This window comes from Tachypleus tridentatus, chromosome 8 (genome assembly GCF_004210375.1).
Source record: "Tachypleus tridentatus isolate NWPU-2018 chromosome 8, ASM421037v1, whole genome shotgun sequence".
NCBI classification, from domain to species: Eukaryota; Metazoa; Arthropoda; class Merostomata; order Xiphosura; family Limulidae; genus Tachypleus; species Tachypleus tridentatus.
Window position 1 is genome coordinate 92,882,106 of NC_134832.1, and position 24,233 is coordinate 92,906,338.

The window sequence follows — 24,233 nt, forward strand, 5'->3', positions numbered from 1 at the left end:
ATATTAGTCTCCAACACCAAGTTAATATGTTTAGTTTTTTGCAATACAGTGATAATTTAATTTTTAAATAAGTGTTACTATGGCTAACTACATTCCAATATCAGTGTAGACGATCAGTAACATTAGTTCTACTTTCCAATCTTCATTATTTTATATTTAGAACCTTAAAACATAAAATGACAAAAAACACATTTTTGTAATCTTAATTCAGTCTGTTCGATATATAGATATATACAACTCTATCGTCAAGCCAATAGGGATAGGCTGTTGGCTACTGATACTCTCACAAAGTGCTCCGGACAATGCACTACATTCTCTTGAAGATGTTTATTGTAATTTTTCACCAAAGTGGGGATTTTTTATGACAATGCAATATTTTATGTTTTACAAAACATGTCACTATAGTTTCAGAAAATATTAAACCACGATATATATAAGTAAAATAAACAGTAAAATGTTCCGCTACGTTTAACATTACTTATCTTTCTAACATTTGGTCTGCATGAGCTCATGTTTGTACGTACGTACGCATTGCAGGTAAAACAGAACCAATCGTTACACCTCAACCAAAGAGCTATCCTGTAGTGCCGTCAAAACCGGTAGGATGTAGCGCACCTCCGAGTTTGTTAGCGCCAGGATTCTCCGCATTGAAATCAAATTCCTTGGTTTATTCGAATATAAAAAGGACGAGAGAACCACACTGGAAGTTATTGCGGATAATAAAAGCATTAAAGAAAAGGAAAGTCCTTCATGAGGGGTTGAATTTAAGAATTATATCAGTTCTTCATGCTTTATTTTAATTCAGTGTAGGAATACAAAATAGTGTATCATAAGTGTTCGCCTTCAATTTAGGATTTTGTGAACTTCGTGGAAATTAAGTTTATTCATCTGTTCGTTTCGGTAGAAGCAAAAGGTCGTAAAATAAAATGGTACGTATTAAATTATCTTAATTTATCAAACTAGATGAGAAGTTTCAAACTTAACTGTATGTTTATGATTTAGTTGAACTTACTAGTATAAATTATTCTGAGAAACATAATTTACGAATAGTTGTACAAAATCACTAATAATAATAGTGTTATTAAACTTATGTAATAATAAGTAGTAGTAAGTCTAAAGGAATGTTTAAACAAATTTATTAGTAAAATTAAACGTACCGTTCAGTAAGTTTTTAATGATTGAGTTGCAACTGGCAGGTTGTATGTTATAATTAATATGGTTATTCGAAGATGTTACTGTTTTTTGTTAATACAAACAGCTAGTGTTAGCTACTGTAGTACTTGTTTCAAGTTTATTAGATTTATTAATATTTAAGTTTAGCGGTTGATCATCAAGGGAGAATTATGAATTTGTTTATTACTTTATGCCTATAACAATGTTGAAGTTGAACAGTTCAACTTGAAGTTGACGTAATTATCATCGGTTAGGCTGACAAGAAGAAATATTAACGAATTTGTTTGGTTTGTTAATGTTAGTGACACTGGCAGTAATTGTAATAACTTTGTTGGGGAAGATATTTTTATAAGTTGCAGAATGTAGAATTAATGAGAAACGTACTGAACTGCGTAATTAAATAAACAATACAACAATGATAACTTGCAGTACGGAAGTTTTAGTTTTAATGATTACAATATATCAGCTCATAATGTTATTTTGGGTTATCATCATCTCGGGTAAGAGTCGCATTCAACTCACTTTTTGAATGCAACTCTATCTTTTGTTGTTCTGATACTATGCACCAAACAGTTTTAATTGTTAAAATAATTGGCCTACAACAATCATTTATTGTATTTTTCAGTTATTTTTTTCACTATTGTCATTTTTCCAAAACTGCTGAAAAGGAACTTAGTTAATTTTTTGTTATTGATAACAACCTAAAGAATGTTACAAAACGCTCATAAAAAAAAAAAAAAATATTAACTAACATTTGTTTTATAGTATGAGATCTCTTGTATCCCCAACTATTCAAAATTGAACTTGTAAAAATATTTGATTGGAGTAATAATAATAATAATAATTGGAATTAGTTTGATATTGTACATAGAATGTGTGACTGTGCAGTTATTCTGTTACTTTTCCATGTGGTAAAAGTGGTTAAGTCTTCATAGTAGTCTTTGGTGTTTAAGAGTAGAAAGAGGGGAGGAACCCCAAAAAATGTAACCATTCTGCTATGGATCTTCCTTTGGTCAGGGGTCATAAGACATCCACTATTTTATGAATATATGCCAGTAAGTTTGATATTGCATTGTAGATTATAATTTAAATTGTAGTATTATATATTAGAAATTATAAAGTTAATATTAAACAGAATTCCTGAGTATCAGTTTTTGTGTCTCAAGTGGCATGTTTATTTGATTTCAGATTGGGTGTTTGTGATTGTGCAAGTATAAAATCTGTAGCTTCTTAGTAACTAGAAACTAGTAATTAAAAATCTAGAATATAAAATAAGAACCATCTGTTTTGTTTTTTTTGTTGAGATATCCCTACATTTAGAGAATGAAACACAGTAGGCCATCCCTACCACTTTCATTTCTGTAAATGCTAACTTACTTACACCTGCTTCTGTCTGTGACATGCAAATAACCAACCAAAAATTTGGAATGTTGCTCTGTGTAGTTTTATCAGTCTCTAGAAGGTAGAAGCTACCGTTATTATCTCCATTTCAAATATCTGAAGGTGTAAGCCTGCTAAGTTAGTGTAATTCTGTGAGATTAATAGTGTAACTTGTAATATTTGATTGCTTAAGATACATCTAGAAATATTCTTATGTGATCTATTACAGGGTATGATGAGTACAAAACTTGTAAGTAGAAAAAATATGGGTAGAAGAAAGTATATGGATAATGCAGCATTACAAGCTGTACAACCTATCCTGGGTTATGTGTATACATGTCCTCTAACCTAAATATGACTACTTTAGAAAATATTGCTTCATAAGAACAAACATACAACAGGTCATGTTGTAAAGGCCCATTTTATAGTGTTTGATAGGGTAATGTGAGTGCACATGCACTGCATCATTTGTAATATTAGTTAGACATGTTGATGGATCAATAAAATAATGTTTTGAGATGAGTCCATCTTGGCTGTCCCATCCTCTACACTAAATTAAAACTTTCAAATAAATTTTTTAAAAATCCTAAAACCATTCCTTGTCTTCACGTGATTTAAAGAATTTGATGCATTGTAAAGGTTTTGTTTTCTTCTCGTTTAAGGTTGTACTATCATCTATATCTATGAATATTGTTAACTTTTATCAAAAAATTAAATTAAATCAAAAAAATAATGGAGGTAACTTGTTCCTAACTTAAAAGTTAGCAGTATATCATTGTAACTAAACTTTTAATTAGTTTTTTGCGTGATAATAGAAGCTTCCACTATAATATAGTAACTTGCATTAAATGGTATTGACTGTATAGTATTTTAAAGTAACCTAAATATTCCAATTAAAAGAACCTAAACCTGAAAATGATTAGTTCAATTAGGTTATAATCCAGTAATTTCAAGTTTTATCTTTATTTTTTTTCTTTTGATTTATATGGAAAATGAACTATTGATAACACACATTTCAATTTTATAATTTAAAAAATGATTTATAATACCACAGTATTAGTAAACAGTATTGTCTGTTGGTTGTTTTAATTAAAAAAACCTTTTACAGTTGTACCACTTAGTTTTTCTATTATTGTCTAAAATGTCATTCTTGCAGGAATTCTAATTTCTAGACAATGAAAAGTTGATTGTATAGCAGGTAGATGGTATAAGAGCGACGTACGTCTTAAACAGTTTTAACTTTGATCAAAAACACAAACTAATAATCTCTGTACACTTAAGTAAAAAAGCAAAACACAAAAATTTACCATGGTAATGTGTAATTTAAGTTCTATTACTGTATTTTCATAAATTGTCAGTCACTGTCTGACATCTGAACTGGAGTGAATTATAGATTCTAGCTGTATTTATTTTGGAAAACCTCAAACTTTTATTTTAATCCCACTGAATTAAAAGCACTGTAATATTTCTTTTTTTGATGCTATGTGATAGTGTGAGGATGCCTGGTTGTTCTTATTCATTTCTGATAAACTGGGTAAATAGGGTTAAGATCTTGGAGACTCAAACTTCTTTATACAACATTTAAGGAATATAGTCACTAATTCCTATCTATCTATTCCACACAGAATTGTGGCTTCTGTTTGGCTTTTTTGTTTAGTGTTTCTATTCCTTGAATCTTTTTCTTTTCTCCCTAGCTTGGAGATTTTTGTAACTTTAAAGCTGTTGTTTTACCTACTGATAGTGCATCTAAAGTTAAAAAAAAATGCTAACTTTAGATATACTTTCAACATTTACTAAATTGCTGGTGAACACTCAATTCATCAAAATGTCTTTTTATATTTAGAAACTTGCTTGGTCTAATTTTTGTTAAATGCTTTGGGTTTGTTGCTTCCTTTTTTTTTTTTTTTTTTAGTTTATCAGATTTGTTTCTCAGATGTTATTTTAACAGTTCCTTAGAAACTCGAATGCTTTACCCAGCTCCTGTTTTACTAGAGCAACATAGATACAACACACTAATATTTCTGAATTTAGAATGAACAGCTAAAGATTTTTTTAGTAATCTTTAGTGTGTTCATCAGATTTTTACTTGTAGTTATTATCTTTTTGATAGTTAATATACAACCCTGTAATGAAGACAACATAATTGGACATACTTGTTTGGATAAGTGTTAGTGGAATTGGATTCCAATAGTGTTGAGAATAAAGCCACCTTTTAATATTGTGTTCAAAAACACATCTTCTGAAGCAGATAAGTTTGAGTTTTAATGTATATTAAATGGTCATTCCAGACAGTGTATTGTTTGCTACTCAATGTAAAAAATTTACATATGGTACTTGTCCTATCATTTTTGTTTGGATTCCAGCCATATTTGTAACACTATTTTACCCTTCTCTACAAAGTCTTTATGGATCATTTGCATTTGTATGCCCAGGAAGTGAAATTTGCTTTTCAAGTTCAGCTGCAGATCAATCTTACTTTTTTCAAGTCCTAGAAATTGTTCAGGTATTTTTATTGGTTTACTACCATCAGTTGATCTTTTTTATTGGTACACATCTCGGAATTTGGCTGAACTAATTCTTTAGGACATCTTGGTTGACATCAATCATTATTGAATGAAATAGCACTCTTTACATTTACATTGTTTTCCTGAATGTGATTTGCAACTTTTCAATACATTTATATTGTAGTAACAGAATCTTTGGACTTCTTTCAACTCAATCATTCTTACGTAGGAGTTCAGCATGACTCTTTCACATGACCTGTGGAAGTAAATTTGTAAGTACAAGAATTAAAGTGATGTTAGTAACATTGTTTACTACTTGGTGTCAGTAATTAATTTTGTACTTCATTTTAGCCTGTAAGGTCTCATCTAATTTTTCATGTGTTTATTTATTGTTCATACACTAAATCAAATAGGATGAACTTCACAACTGTTTGCCTAAACATTGGGTTAGTTCTTGATGACGAGAAACCCACTTGAAATAAAAATGTATCTCGGAACAGCTGGTATGGGTATTAACACTTTCCTTGATAAGGAGAGAACATTTTGGACTTCCTAGGTCATTTTCAGGTTAGTTTGAATGTGACTATTGACACTTGCATCTTAGGGACTAGAGTATAAACAGGTACCAGATTGTAGGGGGTGTTGCTGGTGGATGTTAGGCTATTAATTAATATAGGTGTAAAAGTGTTCCTTTATGTTGGTTTAATATTGGGTTAGTTCACTTTCTTGTTTTCAAAAAGCCAATGGGGCTAACAGTTCATTCATCTGTAGTCAGACATGCAGTCAGGCTCATTCTGGCTTTAAACTGACCTTAGATATCTTTTCATATTAAACACACATTAAAACTTCTATGGATCCATCTTTGTGTGGGTTGGTGTTTCTCAGTGACCCTGAAGAAATGCACCTTTTGGTTTGTACTTAAAATTAGCTTTATCAGATAGGTATTTGCTCTTAACTAAATTAGAACAGTCATTAGTTTTAACAATCATTTGCCTTATCTCCTGAATGATCAGTTCTAGCTTAGGACTGTCATAAGTTGACTTTTATTTAATATTACTAGGCTTATTATTCTGTAAAATTGCACTTAGGTTTAATCTCTCAACTTAAGCATATATCAGTCTTAGTCACTCAGTCCTAAGCTTATTTTCAGTATTGTCACTTTCCTTTGCACTCTTGGAAAATGAATGACTCTTTGGTAAGCTGTGGCTTTGTAGTTCTACTTTAGTTTTTAATTATTTTTGTGACACTGTGCATCCATACTTGATTTGAAAACATTTATTTAACTTAAGAGAGACATCAACCTTTCAATATAGAAAGTTGGTGAGATTTATAAAAGAACGTACACCATTTCTTTTTGGTATAAACTTATTCTATGTAGGAGGGTTCAGCACATGCTTGAAGTTGCCCTTGATTCCCCCCTTTGGATTTTGCAACCTCAAAAGCCATTTTCCTTTATTCTTGAGTAAAGTAATTCTCTACAGTTTTTTAGCTACAATACAGAATATTAAACCTGAAATAATAATAAATTGTATTTTGTGACATTTTGGACTTTAGTACCAGTGAAAAATAAGTATATTCTTTGAAGTTTAATGAAACATTGCAAAATACATCACTTCTGTTTAAATCTGATCAGAAGACTGCATAGTTACTTAACCTGGTGGGAATCCCCTATTATCAACTACATCAGCAGTGCAAATAACATACTGAACATGCAATATTGTACTATTCACACCTTAGTCATGGTTTACTTTGAGAAAAGTATCTTGGAATATAACTGAGCATACAGCAACAAAAACTGTCTTTCTTAGCTGCCATGTGGAGCTCCCTCCAAGGTTTAAAAATATAAGCAGGAGGTGTTCATTGGAAGAGCAATCTTTTTAATTGCCATGCTCATTTTGGCTTCTTTTTGTGAAAGAGTAGACCTTAAATGTGTTTTTGGTTACCATTGGAAAAAATATTCTCTTCCACAGCATTTGAGTGTGGTATCCTAAGAATTGGATATGCCATCTGCATTACTCTTGGTGGAAAGGTGTCCATAAACAACATCCACAGTACAGACTGAGTTTACTGGATTTTGCAGTATTTTTAATGTATATTGCAGATTTTACCCACACATCTGCTGGTATAACACTCTTCTTTTACCAGGTGGTATGAAAATGAACTCATCCTTGAGTAAGCAACTCCATTTTTGCTGAATCATTTCTAAAAGGAAGAATAGATAGCTAGTTACTTGTTAGTGAAGTATTAGTTGAGATAGTTAAACTTCTTCTCCTTGCAAAGCTGAGAAACCTGGCTTTCTTGAGCTTGGAGCCATCTAGTGGCAAGTGGTCTCTTGCATAATTAAGCACTTTTACATAAAGATACTACAGTGCAGTAGAACTGATGGACCCTTTTTGTTAGTTTCTGGAGTGCTTTTTTTGTTGTTGTGAAGTCAATGCCCAGCTATTCATCAGTCTTTTAAGTCTATTTCCAATATTTATTTTATATTTCCACACACCATCCTGACACTTAGAGACTGGTAGATAGGTTTTCTCAAAGTTTAGCAATACATTGTGCCAAGGGGAGATCAGTGGGTTCTTCAACTACATAAACTTGTTCACATGGATAAACAATTATAGTACAGACTGACAGAGGAGATTCCCTTTCCTGAAGGGATCCTCGAACTGTTACTGAAAATATTTTAAATTTTGGTTGGCTGTCATCATTGCTGAGGAAATGGCTATTGTAGCTTAATGAACTTGTGATGATCTGTAAATGACATTTTTTAGATATGGACAAACAGAGCATTGCAAATACCAATAATGCATCCTTTCACTTGTACTTTCCTGTTGTTTGTCTTTTTGACATGTATTTTATGTTGCAGAAGTAACATAAGCTATTTTCGTTTGAATAAACTTTTGCACCTCTTACCTTTTGACTTGTTAAAAAAAACAAAACCTGAAGCATCATATCCACCTCTTCACCTTTTTAGCCACAAACATTGCACATGGGCAATGACATTATTATAGTAAGTCAGTGCAGAAAAAGAAATTTCTGACCAGGAGTAGTAGGAAGTAAAACATTGTGACTTTAGCATGTGTAGCTGCAAGACTATGAGATCAACATCCAATTCATGAGTCTTGTGGAAATTTGGTAAGGGTTAACCTGTCTGCTTAAAAATAAAATACAACTAAGCCAAACACACGAACAGAACTTCATTTTGCTTCTCTACCTTCCGTCAAACAAATAAAACACTTGGTTTATTTTTCATGGTCTAACAATGTGCACAACTGTTTTGATAGAAAATATTTTCAGTAGCCATATGTCTTTTGAAGAGTAGTTCTTCAACATAACTTCTTTAGTTATGCCTTTTTAGTGTCAAAATTTTGCCTTGCATCATTTAAGTTACTTTCAATCATATTTATTTATTTTGTGGATGGTTTCATGATTTATTATTAAAGCTTGCTCACATGGATAACAGGAGAAAACCTCAGTTAATAAGCAGAAGCATGTAGGTGATCCATTTTCAGGTTCCAAAGCTCTTAGTTTCTTACTTAAAAATGTAGGCTTTGGAATTTAAATTATAAAAACATTTAAAGTGTAAAGATTACTATGAATAATTTAGTATTTCTGTAATAAGGAATTTACTTGTAGTTAGTTTCAAAATAATGAAGTTCTGAGAATTTAACTAAAATGATAAAAGTCTGTTTTACTCTTTCTTTGTATGCATATGTCTCATGGAATTTATATAATGTCACTAGCTAAGTAACTATAGTTTGTAGTTATTTTGTACTAAAATTGCACAAGATAAGCAAAAATAACTAGTATTGATGAAATGTAATGCAAGTTATTCATATATGGACTTTATATTTTTAATTTTTTTTTTTTTTATAGGCAGATCAGCTGACTGAGGAACAAATTGCAGGTATTTTCATAATATTTTTAAGGAGTTTTAATATAGCTGGCTTCATCTGTATGAATAAGATACGTAAACATTTTGTTTTGAATGAAGTGTAATATTCAAGAAAGAGGAAAATAAAGTTATCACTATGTTACAAGATATCAATACTGGATTATTGTTTTATGGGTTACACATTAAACAAGGTGATTTTTTTTTTTAATTGGTAGTTTGGTCCATCAAGACTACTTTCTTCACTTTTCACATAACCAACCAATTGCCTTTCCAAGCAATGTATCTAGGCCTACACTTGTATATCTGTATACAAGTTAACAATATCCACACAGGTCAAAGACTGTCTTTGCATTTGTTGTCTTGCATTTAAAATTTTATTGAACTACTATTTTCGGACCTTGTATTAAGTTTGGTACCAAATTGTAGTTTATAATTTAAATGTTAGTATTATGCATTATTTAATTTCTTAATTTAAATTTATGAAAAATTGTCAAAGTATGTGTGTGTGTGTGTGTCATGTGGTATATTGAATGCAACATTGGCTCAGTTGGATATTTTTTTGTCTAAGTGCAGTCTAGTTTCTTGCAAATTCAGATCACAGGTACTGACAAGTTAGTGTCAGATAATAATCTCCTGTCTTTTCTATTTACTGAGATATATAGCTGCATTTATAGCTACCATTGATTCAGTAATGGACACATTAAGAGTAACGTGGAGGGGGAGAGTATATAGTTTATCACAAAATTTAAGCCTGATGGTTTTATAAGTCTGGAATTATTGTGCTATAAATATAATCTTTTGTAATAACCATTCTTAAAGAAATCCATTTTATTCAGCTATCACTTAGATGTGATTGGAAAGCAGCACCATTTTAATGCTGATTGTTATACTTGAACTCTATTTGTAAACTTGTGGTCTTGAAAATTGTTACCAACTACTTTAGTTAACTTGAATAATGCAATAAATTTCAATAACCAAAGTTATGAGTTTCAGAAACTAAACAATATATTGAAAGGACTCCTCATGATTCATCAGATTTTAAACCTTGCATTTTTTAAAATGTGCAACTTAAATGTCTAGGTAAATCTCTCAACCCAGGGTAATAAATATAATATTAAGAAATCAGTAAGTTGTGTATTGGGTTCAGTTTATTTGTTTTCGAGAGAATTGTCATATAGTACATTCACAGGGAACATCTTGTTTTATGCACATAGTAAAATGAATACAGAAACATTACTCTCCTGTTCACAGAATAGATGAATAACACCATTGACGTTTTCTGTACTGCATCAATCTTTTAAATGCAACTCCCACCACAACACCTAATAACATATTGTAGTGGACCGATGCAATCAATATCAAACTATATCCCTCCAACAGTGGAAGGGTGACTCGTCCACCACACAGTTTTTTATGTTCCATATACCAAAAGTTCATTCCTTTTCTCAACTACAGTATGCAGTTTTTTTATCACCAGGAATTAAGAAATTTTTGCACTTATTGTTTCCATTATACAACATTCATTGTTTTGTTCTTCATTTTGAGAGATCTAAACTTTAAATATTTCATTTAGAGCTTTTAATAGAAATTATTTCCTTTACATTACTTTAATTTTTCTGTTAAGATTTTAACATACTTTCCAGATGTAGAACAATGAAGTATAGTACTGTTCTCTCCTTTTTAATATTGACCACAGGGTTCTAGAGTACTTCCTCTGAGTTTCTACTTCTGCCCTTTTTGCATTTATTTCCTCAGCTTATTTTACTATTAGCACCTGAAGCAGAAACATGCTGACAATAAGCAGTGAATTACTGCTCATTCCATTAGATTGTGAAACCACAGTAAACACCATAAATAGCAAACAAGCTTGTGCAGTGATTACCAGAACTTTCCTGCAAAATTTATCATAATTCTGTCTCTGAAAACACTACTTTATTGGCTTCTTCGTAATACAGTGGTTGCAACAAGAATTGTGTAAATTAAAGAAACTGCAAAAGTTTATCACTCTGTACAGTCTGGGCCAAATGGTAAATGTGGTAGGTATTTGAATGTTGGTTAACTTCATGAAATGGTCAGAATTTAATGTACAAGTGCTTATGAACATGTAATATTAATATTTTTTATTCATAAATGTTTTAATTTTTAGTTATTTTCCTTAAAACATACCACAAATAAAAAAGAAAAAGTGATTCCTTCTATTTAAAATTGTATTAAGTTTGTGTATACTTTTGCTTTGTAGTTGCAAAACCTTGTCCTTTCTGAAATGGAAAGGTAAGACTAATTTTTACAGATTTTGAAGATTTGTTTAAAAAAACATCAAATCACTATACTAGTACATATAAAAACACTAATTTATTTAACTTGCTAAACTACATGTGGGTTCAGAAGAATCTTCTGTTTATAGCAGTGTTTTACTCAGTAGATTAATTTGTCAATTACAATTCAAATAATTGTCTGATATTGCATGGTTTGGAATGTGCTCATTTTGCTGGTTGTAAACATCTACTTAAAAGAACCACATGTGAGTAGATAAGTGACTTGAGAAAATGGGATAGCGAGCAGAGCTGTGCTTCTAGGGATGCAGAAGGTATTAATATTTTGGTAATTACAAAAATAAACAAAAAAAAAACAGGAGGTTCTTATTTTATGTTCTAACTTGTAAATGTCCGAAGTATAAATTTGATTCATAATAGTGTTACAAATCTTGTTCCTGGATAGTATGTTAATTGCTTATGTTGTAAAAGTGCAGTAAATGACCCTTCAAACTTTGCTTTTGTGACCTGGATAATGAAATTTAGAAATTAACCTATTTTCTGTATAAAAATGGGCAAATTTGCACATTTTAATTTACATAAGGTCTGAATAAAACATACAAATCAAGATTTATGTGTATTTATACTAAAGTTACACAAAAATGTTTTGAAGTGAGTAATGTTTCAAGATTTGCGACTGTAATGTAAATCACTTTCATCTATTAGCCCCCAAATAGTCTCCCATCATGTTTTCATTGTATGCTCCCAGGCCACAAAAGCAAAGTTTGAAGAGAAAAAATAGGTCTTTTTTCCATTTATTTTAGGTATAAGCAATTGGGAAATAAAACTTTCTGCCCCAGAACAAGAAGTGAACTTTTGTTACATAGTGTCATTCATTAGATGCAGTATCGTAAAGGTGGTAAAACATACAGAGCAATGCCACAAATTATATTTGATATTTAAATTTTCTTTTAAATTATGAAATTAAAACAAATATTAAAATTTAGATTATAAACTACACTAATGTTGATAGGTTTTAAAATTTTGAAAGTAACTAAAGCATTTTAACATTAACCCTTTTTAACCTGTCAGTTGAGTATGCAGGAACTGTGTATGTAAGAGACATGTAGCTGTGAAAACTTGTACAATTTCTGGAGTATGGTCTTGCTAAAATTTATCAAATTGTTAATGAATACTTTTTTCTTAAGGTTCTTAACCCTAAATTTTATCTGGACTGAAGTTTTCTTCAAGTCTTGGTTTAACTTGCATTATTAGCAAATTTTGTAATACATGCTCAGGAAAGCAGTTCCAAAACTGTAATAACTATATGCATTCTAGTTTCATAAGTGTTCTTGTGTGTTACTAACTTTTTGGAGTTATTTATTTTTGAGTAAATCACTCCAGAGAAATATAAAATTACGTATTTAGGTTGTGGAAGAAACTGAGTGTTTAGTTGTGATGGAAAGGGCAAATAACTTTATTTCTGTTTATAGGAGTTTTAAATATAAATGGCCAGGTGGGAGAGATGCTAGTATTTTATAAGAACTTTAAAATGTGGTCTATAGTTTAGCCCACTTACTGTAGATTATCAAGACTTTGAAGAATGCAGAGTTAGTGACAGTTTGTCTTAGAAATGAATGAGTTATGGGTGAGAGGCTTAATATTGAACTACTGTTTTGTTTTTCTATAGAAAAGGAAATGACCTTGATTTATAGAATACTTGAAGTAATTAAGTATTCCTTGTGTAAGGTGAATTGTATGTGGTGTCTCCAAAAACTTTTTAATTTCTTATAATCATATATTCTTGCAAAATAAATTGAACATATTTTAAGTAAAAATTTAGTTATTAAAATTGAACTTCTGCACACAATTGCAAAACTAAGATGTAAGATTATTGTATATGCACTCTTTACTAAGTGAAGGGTACTTTTTTATATATTCTATTGGTATTTTGATTTTCTTAAAATATTAAATATTCTTGTTCTTAAATACAGTGTATATCTAAGACCTTCTAAATGTTTTGCTAAATCATCAATTATCTGATTTGATAATTACATAAACATGTACTTTTGCAGAATTCAAGGAAGCATTTTCTCTGTTTGACAAAGATGGGGATGGTACAATCACAACCAAAGAACTTGGAACTGTTATGAGGTCACTTGGTCAGAATCCTACAGAAGCAGAATTACAGGATATGATTAATGAGGTTGATGCAGATGGTGTGTAAAATATATTTTCTGCATTTGACTTATAATTTTTTGCTGCATTATTATATCTAAAATCTGCTATATTCATTTGCAAATTATTTACTAAATTTGGCAGTCAGTAGATACTAGAACAAATAATGGTGGGCTGTTTGAATTTTAAAATTATTACAAGACTTATAGGTTGATTTGCTTTTATGGCTCAAAAATAATATAGACATTTTCCTTGTGAGTATATCTAAAGTTAAGACTTAGGAATTTGCTACAACTGAGCCACTTTTGTTAAAATTATTGCATTAAAATTGTGTTGCACTCTATACAGGATTCATTAATTGTATCATTAGTGTTTGGGGAGCCTATTGAAAGAATTAAGCTGTGTGAATATTTTGATTCAAACTAAAATAAGTTTGGGAAATCATGGAAGCTCTCATGAAATTGTGTTTTTAGGCCTTGAAAGAAACTTTAAAATCAGTTTTATTGTACAGGGTGGCCCGTAAGTCCCTACCCATCCAAATATCTTGTGTATCCAGTATATATGTATGCTGTCCCTCATTCATGCTGCATAATATTATGCAATGCCATGTTCAGTGAGACATTTTCCTCAACATAGCAGGGGTTATTGTTCCAAATGCTGCAGTAACAGCTGCTTTCAATTCATCATCATAATTGAATATAACATATCATATGGATGGGTAGGGACTTACGGGCCACCCTGTACATTTATAAATAGCTTATCTTAAATATTTATCTTCAATCCTTTCATCTGCATATTGTAAGTTTTGTTTTTCTCCTAATTCGAAGAATAAGTTTCATATTACAGGAACTTAACTGTGTTTATCATGTACAGTTTGTGCTTGACTTAAATTGTGTAAACAGTGAGGTGACTAGTCAAAAACTATAAATGATTTAGTGCTCACTTTGTGTATTAGTGTATATATTAAAATAATGACTTACTCTGAATATTTGTAAATATAGTTTTTACTAAAACAAAACTATGATGAGTTTGTAACTTAAGTATTAACATCTGTAATTTAAAATTTAAAGCAAAAGTTTTGTAGTAAATTAAAGCATGTTTCTTCAATGTGTATTTCAAAGTTGTAAAAACATTTTATGCATCAGTTACATTTCCCTATTAGGAAAGGGAAAAATGGTGTTACTGAAGATAACTGGAATTCCAGTTAAGTGTCTGTAAGGTTAAAATTGTCTTATCAAACTAACCTGCTTTAAATGCTTGACATGCAAATATAAAGATCACAACCAAATATATGATGTGTATAAAGTTGATCTCAAATGCTCACTCTACCAGAGAAGCTGCATCATGAGTTTCAACTCAACTAATATTGGCAAGGCTACTCTAAAGACATTGCATTAACTCTTGCTATGGAGTTTGTATGATAACATGAGTTTGTTTTTTGTTTTTTTTTTTACACATTTGCACACATTAAGTATTTGCACTATAACTTCTAATACAGTAAGTGTATCTTCACAAAATTTTGTAGACTTTTAGTAAAGATTACAAATTTTTATATAAAAAAAATCAGATTTGTTTCAATGAAATATTTTTACTAAAGATTTTTGTGAAAAGTTTCATTACTAGTCTAAGTGCAGAGCAGTTTCCTTTTATGATTAAAAACAACTGTTCTTTGTCCCTCATTATTTGCATAATCTAAAATGTCCTAAATGTTTTCAATAAGACTTTATACTTTTCTATATTTTAACTACGTGGGATCTATCACTTGAATGATGTCATCATTAAAAAAAAAAAGGAATAAATTGTTTTTGTTTTTCTTGCTAGAATAAGTATATTGTAACAAAAATACAAATGTTTAGACTTTAACTTAAGTCTAAATGCTATATATTTATTCTTTATTATATTGACCATCCAGTTGCACTTACTACATAACTTTTATTGCCACTGAGCACATGCACTCACATCCAGTAATGTAAAACTAACCTTTTATTCTTTCGTGTTTTACTGATTAGTATTTTGTAATATAGTCACATTTTATTATACTTCATTATATAGTGTGTGTGTGTGTGTGTGTGTGTCATATTTAGAAATAAATAATAATTTGGAAATAAATTATTGAACTTATTTTTCTTAAAATATTGAACTTTCAAATCAAAGTAAAGCAAATGATACTCTTCTTGCTATGACCTTTGTACTTGGTTGTTGCTGAATATAGACTGTCTTTTAAACTTTTGCATGTGGAAGATGTCTTTATGTGCGTGCATAAGCACAGATGCACGAATAACCAAACAAAATCATCATAAATAACTGCACTTGCACCACAGAAAGGGGTGCTTATTTCCATAGATAAGTCATGGTTGACAACCACAGAAGTGTGTAAGAAAGTGATGCTATCATTTGCAACTTAAAGCAGACTGTCTATCTTGGAATAGAGGAAAATGCAGAAGAAAATAATTTTTATGATGCTGTTCAAGCTGAACAGGATAATCTTGCTAATTAAAACTTGGCATAAGATTCAAAGAATGACAATATTTTGCTTCTTATGAAATTGGTGACACTGAGGAAATTTCCAAATTGTGAGTGTTAGGTGTTTTGTTCATATATTTGTGCAAAATGGTTAAAAGTATGAAGGTCCTGCAAGAAATTCCATTCAGGCCATGGAAAATGAGTAAATGTCATGGAATTCATTAACCTATAGTGCATAAGCCCTGCTAAAGTATTTCAACCCATGTTTAATAGTACTGAAAACTTTGCAGAACAGTTCTATAGCACAGGTGAGAATTAACATGTATCAGTATGTTAGTTGTTGCTTGTGTTGCAAAAAAAGAATAATGTAAATGCCATCCATACTATCTTGTTTGCATTGTTTTTGAAGGATTAATATTAGTTATCTATACATTTTTTTTGTTTTGAAAAAAATTATTGTACTTTTTATTGCTGTTGATTGTTTCACTTCAGAAAACATTTTCTGGTTGTTTAAGATAACTTTTAATATTCAATCTCCAGTAGTTCCTTTAATGCTTAACTTTAGAATGTAGTGTTGAACTTTTACAAGGATTAGGGAATGCTATTTTTCTTGGATGGAGATATAAAACTAAAACTTAAGATAATATTTTTCATTTACATAATGAATTTTAAATGTAGTGTGATGATGAATATTTAATCTTTCAAGCAAGTAGCAATGTGTATTATGTCAGAAGAAACAAATTTTACAAGTAAAGAAACTTGCTTTTTTTTTTTTTTTACAGATAGCTTTTTATCTGTTCTGTCAAATGTACCCTATATGAAAGATATTGCTTTCCTTGGGTCATTAGTTTTATTTCAAACTACTTTTTCATCATAAATGTTCTTCAGATGTTGATAGTATCCCCCCCTTTAACTTTGGACATGACTGATATAAAGTAAAGAATCAATAACATGATGAACTTTCACACATTTATTATATCATCAGGAAATGGCACTATTGATTTCCCTGAATTTCTTACAATGATGGCAAGGAAGATGAAAGATACAGATAGTGAGGAAGAAATCAGAGAAGCATTTAGAGTATTTGATAAAGATGGTAATGGCTTTATTAGTGCAGCTGAACTTCGACATGTTATGACAAACCTTGGGGAAAAATTAACAGATGAAGAAGTAGATGAAATGATTAGAGAAGCAGATATTGATGGTGATGGACAAGTAAATTATGAAGGTACAATTTTTTTCTTAGTTTCACTTCAGAACAATAATGTTAAAAGTGATGGTTAAAATTTGGGATGTTTTTATTATAATGGCTTGTCCTGAGACAAAATTAACTGATTGTCTAAATTAACATTTTAAGTATTTTAAAAGTATTTTATTCACAACCAAAATTAAAAAGTTAAAAAAAAATAATCAATTTTCATATCTTATTGTTCTGCATGACAATTTTCTCTTAATTTTCCACATATCATAATATTAAATTGTGCTGCTTAAGTTTCCATATGCAAGTAATAACATTGAAAATAGAACTTGGAATAATGCTACAATTTTCTGATACAGCTGCAACTAGCAGTAGAATTCATCACACAGCAGATTATATGCATTATTATTGAAGTCTGCTTGTTACTGAAACAAGCAAAATGATTTTATTTTGTGATTTTTATTTGGGTATTTGCTGTTTCTGTAACTTAGTTTTCTGATAAACAGCAGATTTATTAGCTATAAAGACAGTAGGGGAAAATTGTTTTTTCACATAGATAGTTATAGAAAAGTTTCTCAATAAATGACAACTTTTAGTAGTGATTTTTTTATTTGCCTATTTAACTTTTTTTGTGTATACTAATAGGACATAAGATATCAATTGTTTTTGTTTTTTTAAATGAGATGTTTAGAATACAGTATTGGATTTTGTAATTACTTCATAACTCATCAAAAAGCTTGAAGGTTTATAGATGTATTGCATTATAAGTCTATGGGGAATATGATTTAGTTTCACAGAAGTAGTTGATAAAATCCAGAGTTTGTGTGGTTGACAACTGAGTAACATACAATTACAGGAATTTAAAAATATTTGATCTTTTTCATTAAAAATGCACTGTAATCTTAAGATTAACTCTTTTGTGGGTATGTGGATTCCACTCAGCCCTTATTTCTGAAAGTAACCAAGCAGCTATACTAACTTTTTAAAATGTATGCATGCTTTCCTGAAAGTTTGCAGATTAACGGTAATCATTACAAGACGTGCATGCACAAATTATCATTTTTTAAATAAGTTTTAATATTTAATTATTTGCTCATGCATTTTTTTTAGTTTCAGATACTAACTATCCAACATTCCAATATTTTTATGAATCCAGAAAATTGTCAATTTCACTTGCATCAACTCCATAACTTCGTAACATTCTTCAAACTATTAAATGTTTTTTGAGAAAAATATATTTTATCTCTGTGTGTGTGTGTGTGTGTGTGTGTGTGTATATTTTAGTGATCTTTCAACTGTATCTGACTAATGCTACAGAACTTTAACATGGCACGTGCACTTACGTTACCATATCCAAAAATATAAAACTGGCCTTCACAGAGTTGACCAGTCTTGGCTGTTTTTTAGCGGACTAGTATTTTGTAATGTACAGTTATGTTTCAGTTATATATTATAAGTGCATGTACATTATCATTATTTGGAAACAAGTTCTTAAATTTCAATTTATTTATTTATGAGACATGGAACAGTGAAGAAAGATGTATAGAAAACAACTCTTCTAGTTATGAACTTTGTACTCCCTTGTTGCTTGCTGTGCTTAGTTAGTACTGTCCATATTTAACACATGGACATAAAACAGATTTTTTACACATACTTTTAAAAAATCATATGTATACAAATACAACAATTTCCATTATGACTTATCAGTTTTAGCAACTTCACTATATTTGCATTTTTAAGATTTTTCAAGCTCAGTAACATCTTAACACTTCTTTTACCACAAAAAGAGATTCTTACATAAATACTTCACAGAAGTTCAGAGAACCACATAGATTTCTGAGCTTTGGATTGGTTATTTGTACATTTTGGAAGTATATATACAAAAGGTTTTCCAAAAATGGGAAACAAGAGGGGCCACTCCATTTGCTATACTAAATGTAGCTATCTCAGCAAATAGAAAAAATATGAAGTTCTTATTTTTATATTCTAACTTTTCAGTATTGGTGTATTTAAAAAATTTTTTTATTTAGACATTATAAACATCTAATATGAATCAGTGCTGTAGTCATCATACCATGTGACACAAAAATTGACATTTAAGATTTTTAATTTACTTTCAAGAACTTAACTACTATGTAATTCTAAAATTTGAATTATCTACAATGTGACATGCATTCATAAAATATTAATTCAATAAAATTTTGAATAAAGTCTACAAACATAATGACATGACCATAGGAAGGCCAGACTCAGTAGGTTTAATGGTTCTAAAATTTTTCACTGACAACACCCTAAATCACTTGTCTTGATTTGTGCAGCACATTTTCTGCCACAAGATATTTTTGTTTGTAAAGAAAAATCCACCACTAACGACTTCTTGAACAAACAGTTTGAAAACTGCTCTAAAATTGGGGGGAAGGGAGACTGTAATATAATATCCAATGTTAGTTTCACTACGAAAAACTTAAATGCTACCAAATTAATGACATACTTAATACTAAACTGCTTTAGTTAAGATTCAAACTTATGTTTAGAGATTATTGCACTTTGTGAAAACAGTTGTTTTACTGTGTGTGTTTTCACATCACACTTGATTCCTGAAAGTAGGAGTAATCATGAAAGCCTAAATCCATTTATTTATCCATACAGAATAGTTTGATTAATGTCTACCCATTATGATTTCGGTGACAGGGGTGCAAGAGTGCCATGAAAATGTTTGTGTGCCACAAATTCTTAAGTGTAATGTGTATTGGTATAATGAGCTTACAGTAAAGGTGTAGGGCAGAATCACTTGGCCAAATTTATCATGAAAGTAAATATCTATTCAATTTTAAATTTCATTTGTTTGAAGAGAGAATAACTTGATTCAAAATGTTTAAAACCTAATCAACCGAGACAAACATTAAATGTTTCCAGTTTTGTTTATACACCTTATAAATTGATACTGTTAATATACTTTTGTTGCTAAATGACATAAAAGCCATTATGGGGAAAAACAGTTATCAAAATGTGCTGGCTGTATATTAGTAGTAAATCAACCTGATTTTTACCAATAATTATTCTCTGAATACACCATGAATTCATTTTATGAATTGTCTTAATTTTGAGTAGCTTATAAAGTAATTGGATAATGTTTGTCTTGACTGCATGCACTTTTCTGTCTTTCTATTGGTCAATCTTGATTTTGCAAACTTTATTTTAGTTATAAAGTGAGATTTAAGGTATACTAGAAGTGGGAGAGGTAGTACTCACTGTCATTTTATTTATGGTCTGTACACTACTGTTTAATAATATATCAACTTCTGACCACATAATGTTGGAATAGTGTGCTGAATAGGATTCTGAAGTATCAAAATTAGAAGGTAGAGTGCTGTTTTACATTAAAATATCTCCAATACAAATAATACTGGATAACTTTTACTAGCCTAGTTCTAGTATCCAGGCCTGAACAAACAAACTGACTTGCCCCTTTTCAAAATTGGATATCACGTAAAGTAAAAATTTACCTCAGTGATAACTTGTATTAAAGTTTCTTCAATAAATTCATTAAACAGTACATATGTAATGATAGTAAGTTTCTTATACTGAAGTTTATTTTGTAAAATTGATTAAATGATTTCAAGTACATTTTTTTTGTAATTGTAATAATTACTGCATTTATAATTTAGCTGAGTTAACTTAGATTAATTTTTTTCTTTTCAGAATTTGTCACCATGATGACATCAAAATGAAAGCCTTCTATCAACCTTGTAATTAAAATGTTGAATATATTTTTACTGTTGTTCCGCTTTCCATTTTAATGATTGGTGTTAATGTAAATTTAATATGCATTTAAATTTGTTTTCTTTATAAAACAAAGTATCATATTATATAAGAAATTGTATAATAGCTCTTGATTTCTATTTTTCACTTTACTCACACGATCATCATATTGGCAAAAAGTGTGCTTGTTCTGTGGGTTTTTTATACAAGTTACTTCATTCTCATAAATAATTTTCAATTTATTAGTTTTGTTTCTAACCTTTAAATTGACTGCATAAGAAAACCAACAATGCTCTGAATGGAGGGTTAGTTATTGTAACCTAGTCACTAAACTGCTTGGAAGCATTTGTTCACTAAGCATTGCATTAGCTATTTGAAAACACCAACAATTCAGACCATTTTTCTGAAAAATATCCATACCAAACACCTACTGTTGTACTGTTAAAATCTTCAATAAAATCATTACTTTGTCAATTGTTTGATTCTGCAGGTTTTTATTTACCAACATTGGTTTAAGCATTTATTTTATATTTCATAACTTCAATCATCATTCAGATTTACAATGTTTTAATATGGAGTATTTTCTCTTAATTTATTATATTGCTTTTAAGATAAGTAACCACAAATTTAAGTATCTAACAAAACTACAGCTAAGAGAATGGGCTTGGAGAAATTGGCAAAATATCCACTTAAAAACTACTTTTAAATGGTGTGAAAATTTTAGGGATAAAAGATTCTTTCCCTGAATAGACACCCATTTACTGGTTGAATTAGTTATTCATATATGTTGTCAACAATTATAGTAGAAATTTTAATATTTATTTTGTAGTACAAACAGACTTAATCATATGTTTAAACCATGTATGCAGTTTTGAAAAGCTATGTATATTCTACAACTTCAGCTAGATAATGATTTAGTAGATGGGGAAATATTTTCATAAGGCTTTCAAATTTTGTATTCAGTTCTAAAAACTGAACTAAACTAATAGATATTGACAGGTAGGTTTTAAGATCAATCAAGCACACCTGAAAATAAACAGTAATTTTAACATTATAGAATCTTGTTCTGCAAGTAATAAGCTATGACCATTTTGATTTTAAAACACAAACTTTTTTTTAATATTAATAGAATGAGTGCCCCCCGCTAGTACAGCAGTATGTCTCCAGATTTACAACGCTAAAATCAGGGGTTCGATTCCCCTCGGTGGGCTGAGCAGATAGCCCTTTGTGGCTTTGCTATACGAAAAAGACACACACACACACACACACACACACACACACACACACACACACACACACACATATATTAATAGAATGAGTTTATAAAACCACTGAAGTTTGTGAAGATTTTTAATTCTGGTTACTTTCTCTTGTGCAGTAATGTAGCTCTCTAAGAAATGCACCCCAAACTAAATATACACTCCCAAAATGGGAAGCAAAAAAATGTTGGTAAATATAGTTAATTGAAGTGTGCTTATATTTTAAGTTTCTGTGTCAGGCTTTTTCTTGCAAATGAACTTAGTTTTTGTTTTTTACATTGCTTTCTTATAACCTGAATTGATGAAGTTTAAGTTATATATACTTTAAGTAAATATTACATTTTTGGACTTCAGTGTAACTACCTTAAAGAATAGGAATGCATAAACAGAGGTGCAGCATGCCAGGTGGCAAGTGCATTCGAACCATAACTTGAAGGTTGCTAGTTTAAATCCTTGTTACACCACACATGCTTGCCCTTTCAGCTGTGGGAGCATTACAGTCTGTGATGGTCAATCCTGCTATTTTTTGGTAAGAAAATAGTTCAAGAGTTGGCAGTGGGTGATGATGACTAGCTGTCATCTCTCTAGTTTAAATTAGGGATGGTTAGCACAGGAAGCCTTTGTGTACCTTTGCACAAAATTAAAAAAAAAAAAACAGCATAAACTGTTTCCAATCCTATCCAGCAAATACAATGTTTCAAATGAGACAGGATGCCATTCCACTTTTATTTACAAAAGGGCTCCAAACCATTGCTCTTCTAGTAGACTTTATGCTTCTGAATGGATAGGTTCTATCAATAATGCAATAAATATTTAAGACAGAAATGAGGAAGTAGTACACAAGTGAACCCTCTTGCTTCAGGTTGGCAATACAACCAAGTCTGAATATCCATACTTACAATCTGTAACATATGTTTAATTGTATTTTATTTATCTTTGAACTGTGTGTAACTAGTGGTTCAACCACATGCAAGCTCCTTGGCAAATGTGCAACTCATATTACTGTACTGTATTATTTAATGCAGGAGCTGCTGGTGAGTATACTCCTTTTGAATTTTTTTTCACTATCATTCCTAATGTTTCTAATTTTATTTTTTTCATTTTAGTTACTTTTATATAACCATAGACAAATGGTACACAAACACTTTGCAAACCATCCTCCTTTCTATCCCATTTGTTTACAGCTATTACTTCTCTGCACAAATGTTCATGCCACTTCTATCATCTTTCACAAATTTACAATATAGTTAATATAGAAGAAAAATGTTTTTAATTTCTTTTGTGTATGAGGAGAGTATCTACAAATTCAACTTAATGAAAATACAGTGAATACATTTGGTAGGAAATAACCATCTACTCTGACACTAAACACAAAGTTGTACAAGAAAGTAACAGCTTGTTCAGAATAGGAAACCAAATTTTAAATTCAAATAAATTCCTTTGTGTTAAACTCAAGTGTATACATTTCAAATTAACCACAAGTGTATACAATTTAATATCCAAAACATTGTTTATAAAATTAGTAGTATATGTGATATTTATAATAGAATGAACATCCAAGAATAATTTGAATTATTAATTATAAATGAAAATTTATGAAATCTAAAAATTTAGGATTTGCAACTATTAATATATTACACTGAGGAATTAAAGAAAAAATGTAAGAAAGGAGTCCACTGATATGGTAAAAACAAACCCTTTAGAGTGGTAGATGACTCTAACAAGATACAAAAATGAGCCAATGAAATATGAAAATTCAATGCTCAATGATTTTGTTTTTAAATGTGATTTTCCCTTTAATGAAGGCAAAGCATCTGATATTTTTAACATTTTCATTAGTTTGTACACCTTAAAAGAATTTTGCTGATTTGAAAGTATATTTTACAGTATCAGTTAATACTCTAATGCTTAGGAAGTATTTGCAACTGGAAATTACTGTCTTATCTTTATAATAAAATGTAACAATATAGACAAAAAGGGTTGCAAAACATTTTAATTTTTGGCTTTCATTAACATTTTCTGTCTATAAGAAACAAAAGTAATTTGTTCCAGTTTCTCTGTACCTCATTATGAATTTAGACATTTAGTTTGTCATTATATATGGTTCCTCTAATGTCACCTGACACAGGCCATAAGATACACTTCTCTCCCTTTCTGCTATATTTTCTTAAC

The 24,233-nt window shown here is 30.2% G+C and overlaps 1 protein-coding gene across 1 annotated transcript; it reads left to right on the forward strand.

The window, feature by feature from the left end:
* The first annotated feature begins 616 nt into the window (after positions 1 to 616).
* Positions 617 to 21,276, forward strand: LOC143222950 (calmodulin). Its single transcript, XM_076450185.1, has 5 exons — positions 617 to 929; positions 8,931 to 8,961; positions 13,277 to 13,420; positions 16,828 to 17,070; positions 20,743 to 21,276. The coding sequence occupies exons 1-5, from the start codon at positions 927 to 929 to the stop codon at positions 20,769 to 20,771; spliced, it is 450 nt and encodes a 149-aa protein (XP_076306300.1). The 5' UTR covers positions 617 to 926; the 3' UTR covers positions 20,772 to 21,276.
* Positions 21,277 to 24,233: the final 2,957 nt, after the last annotated feature.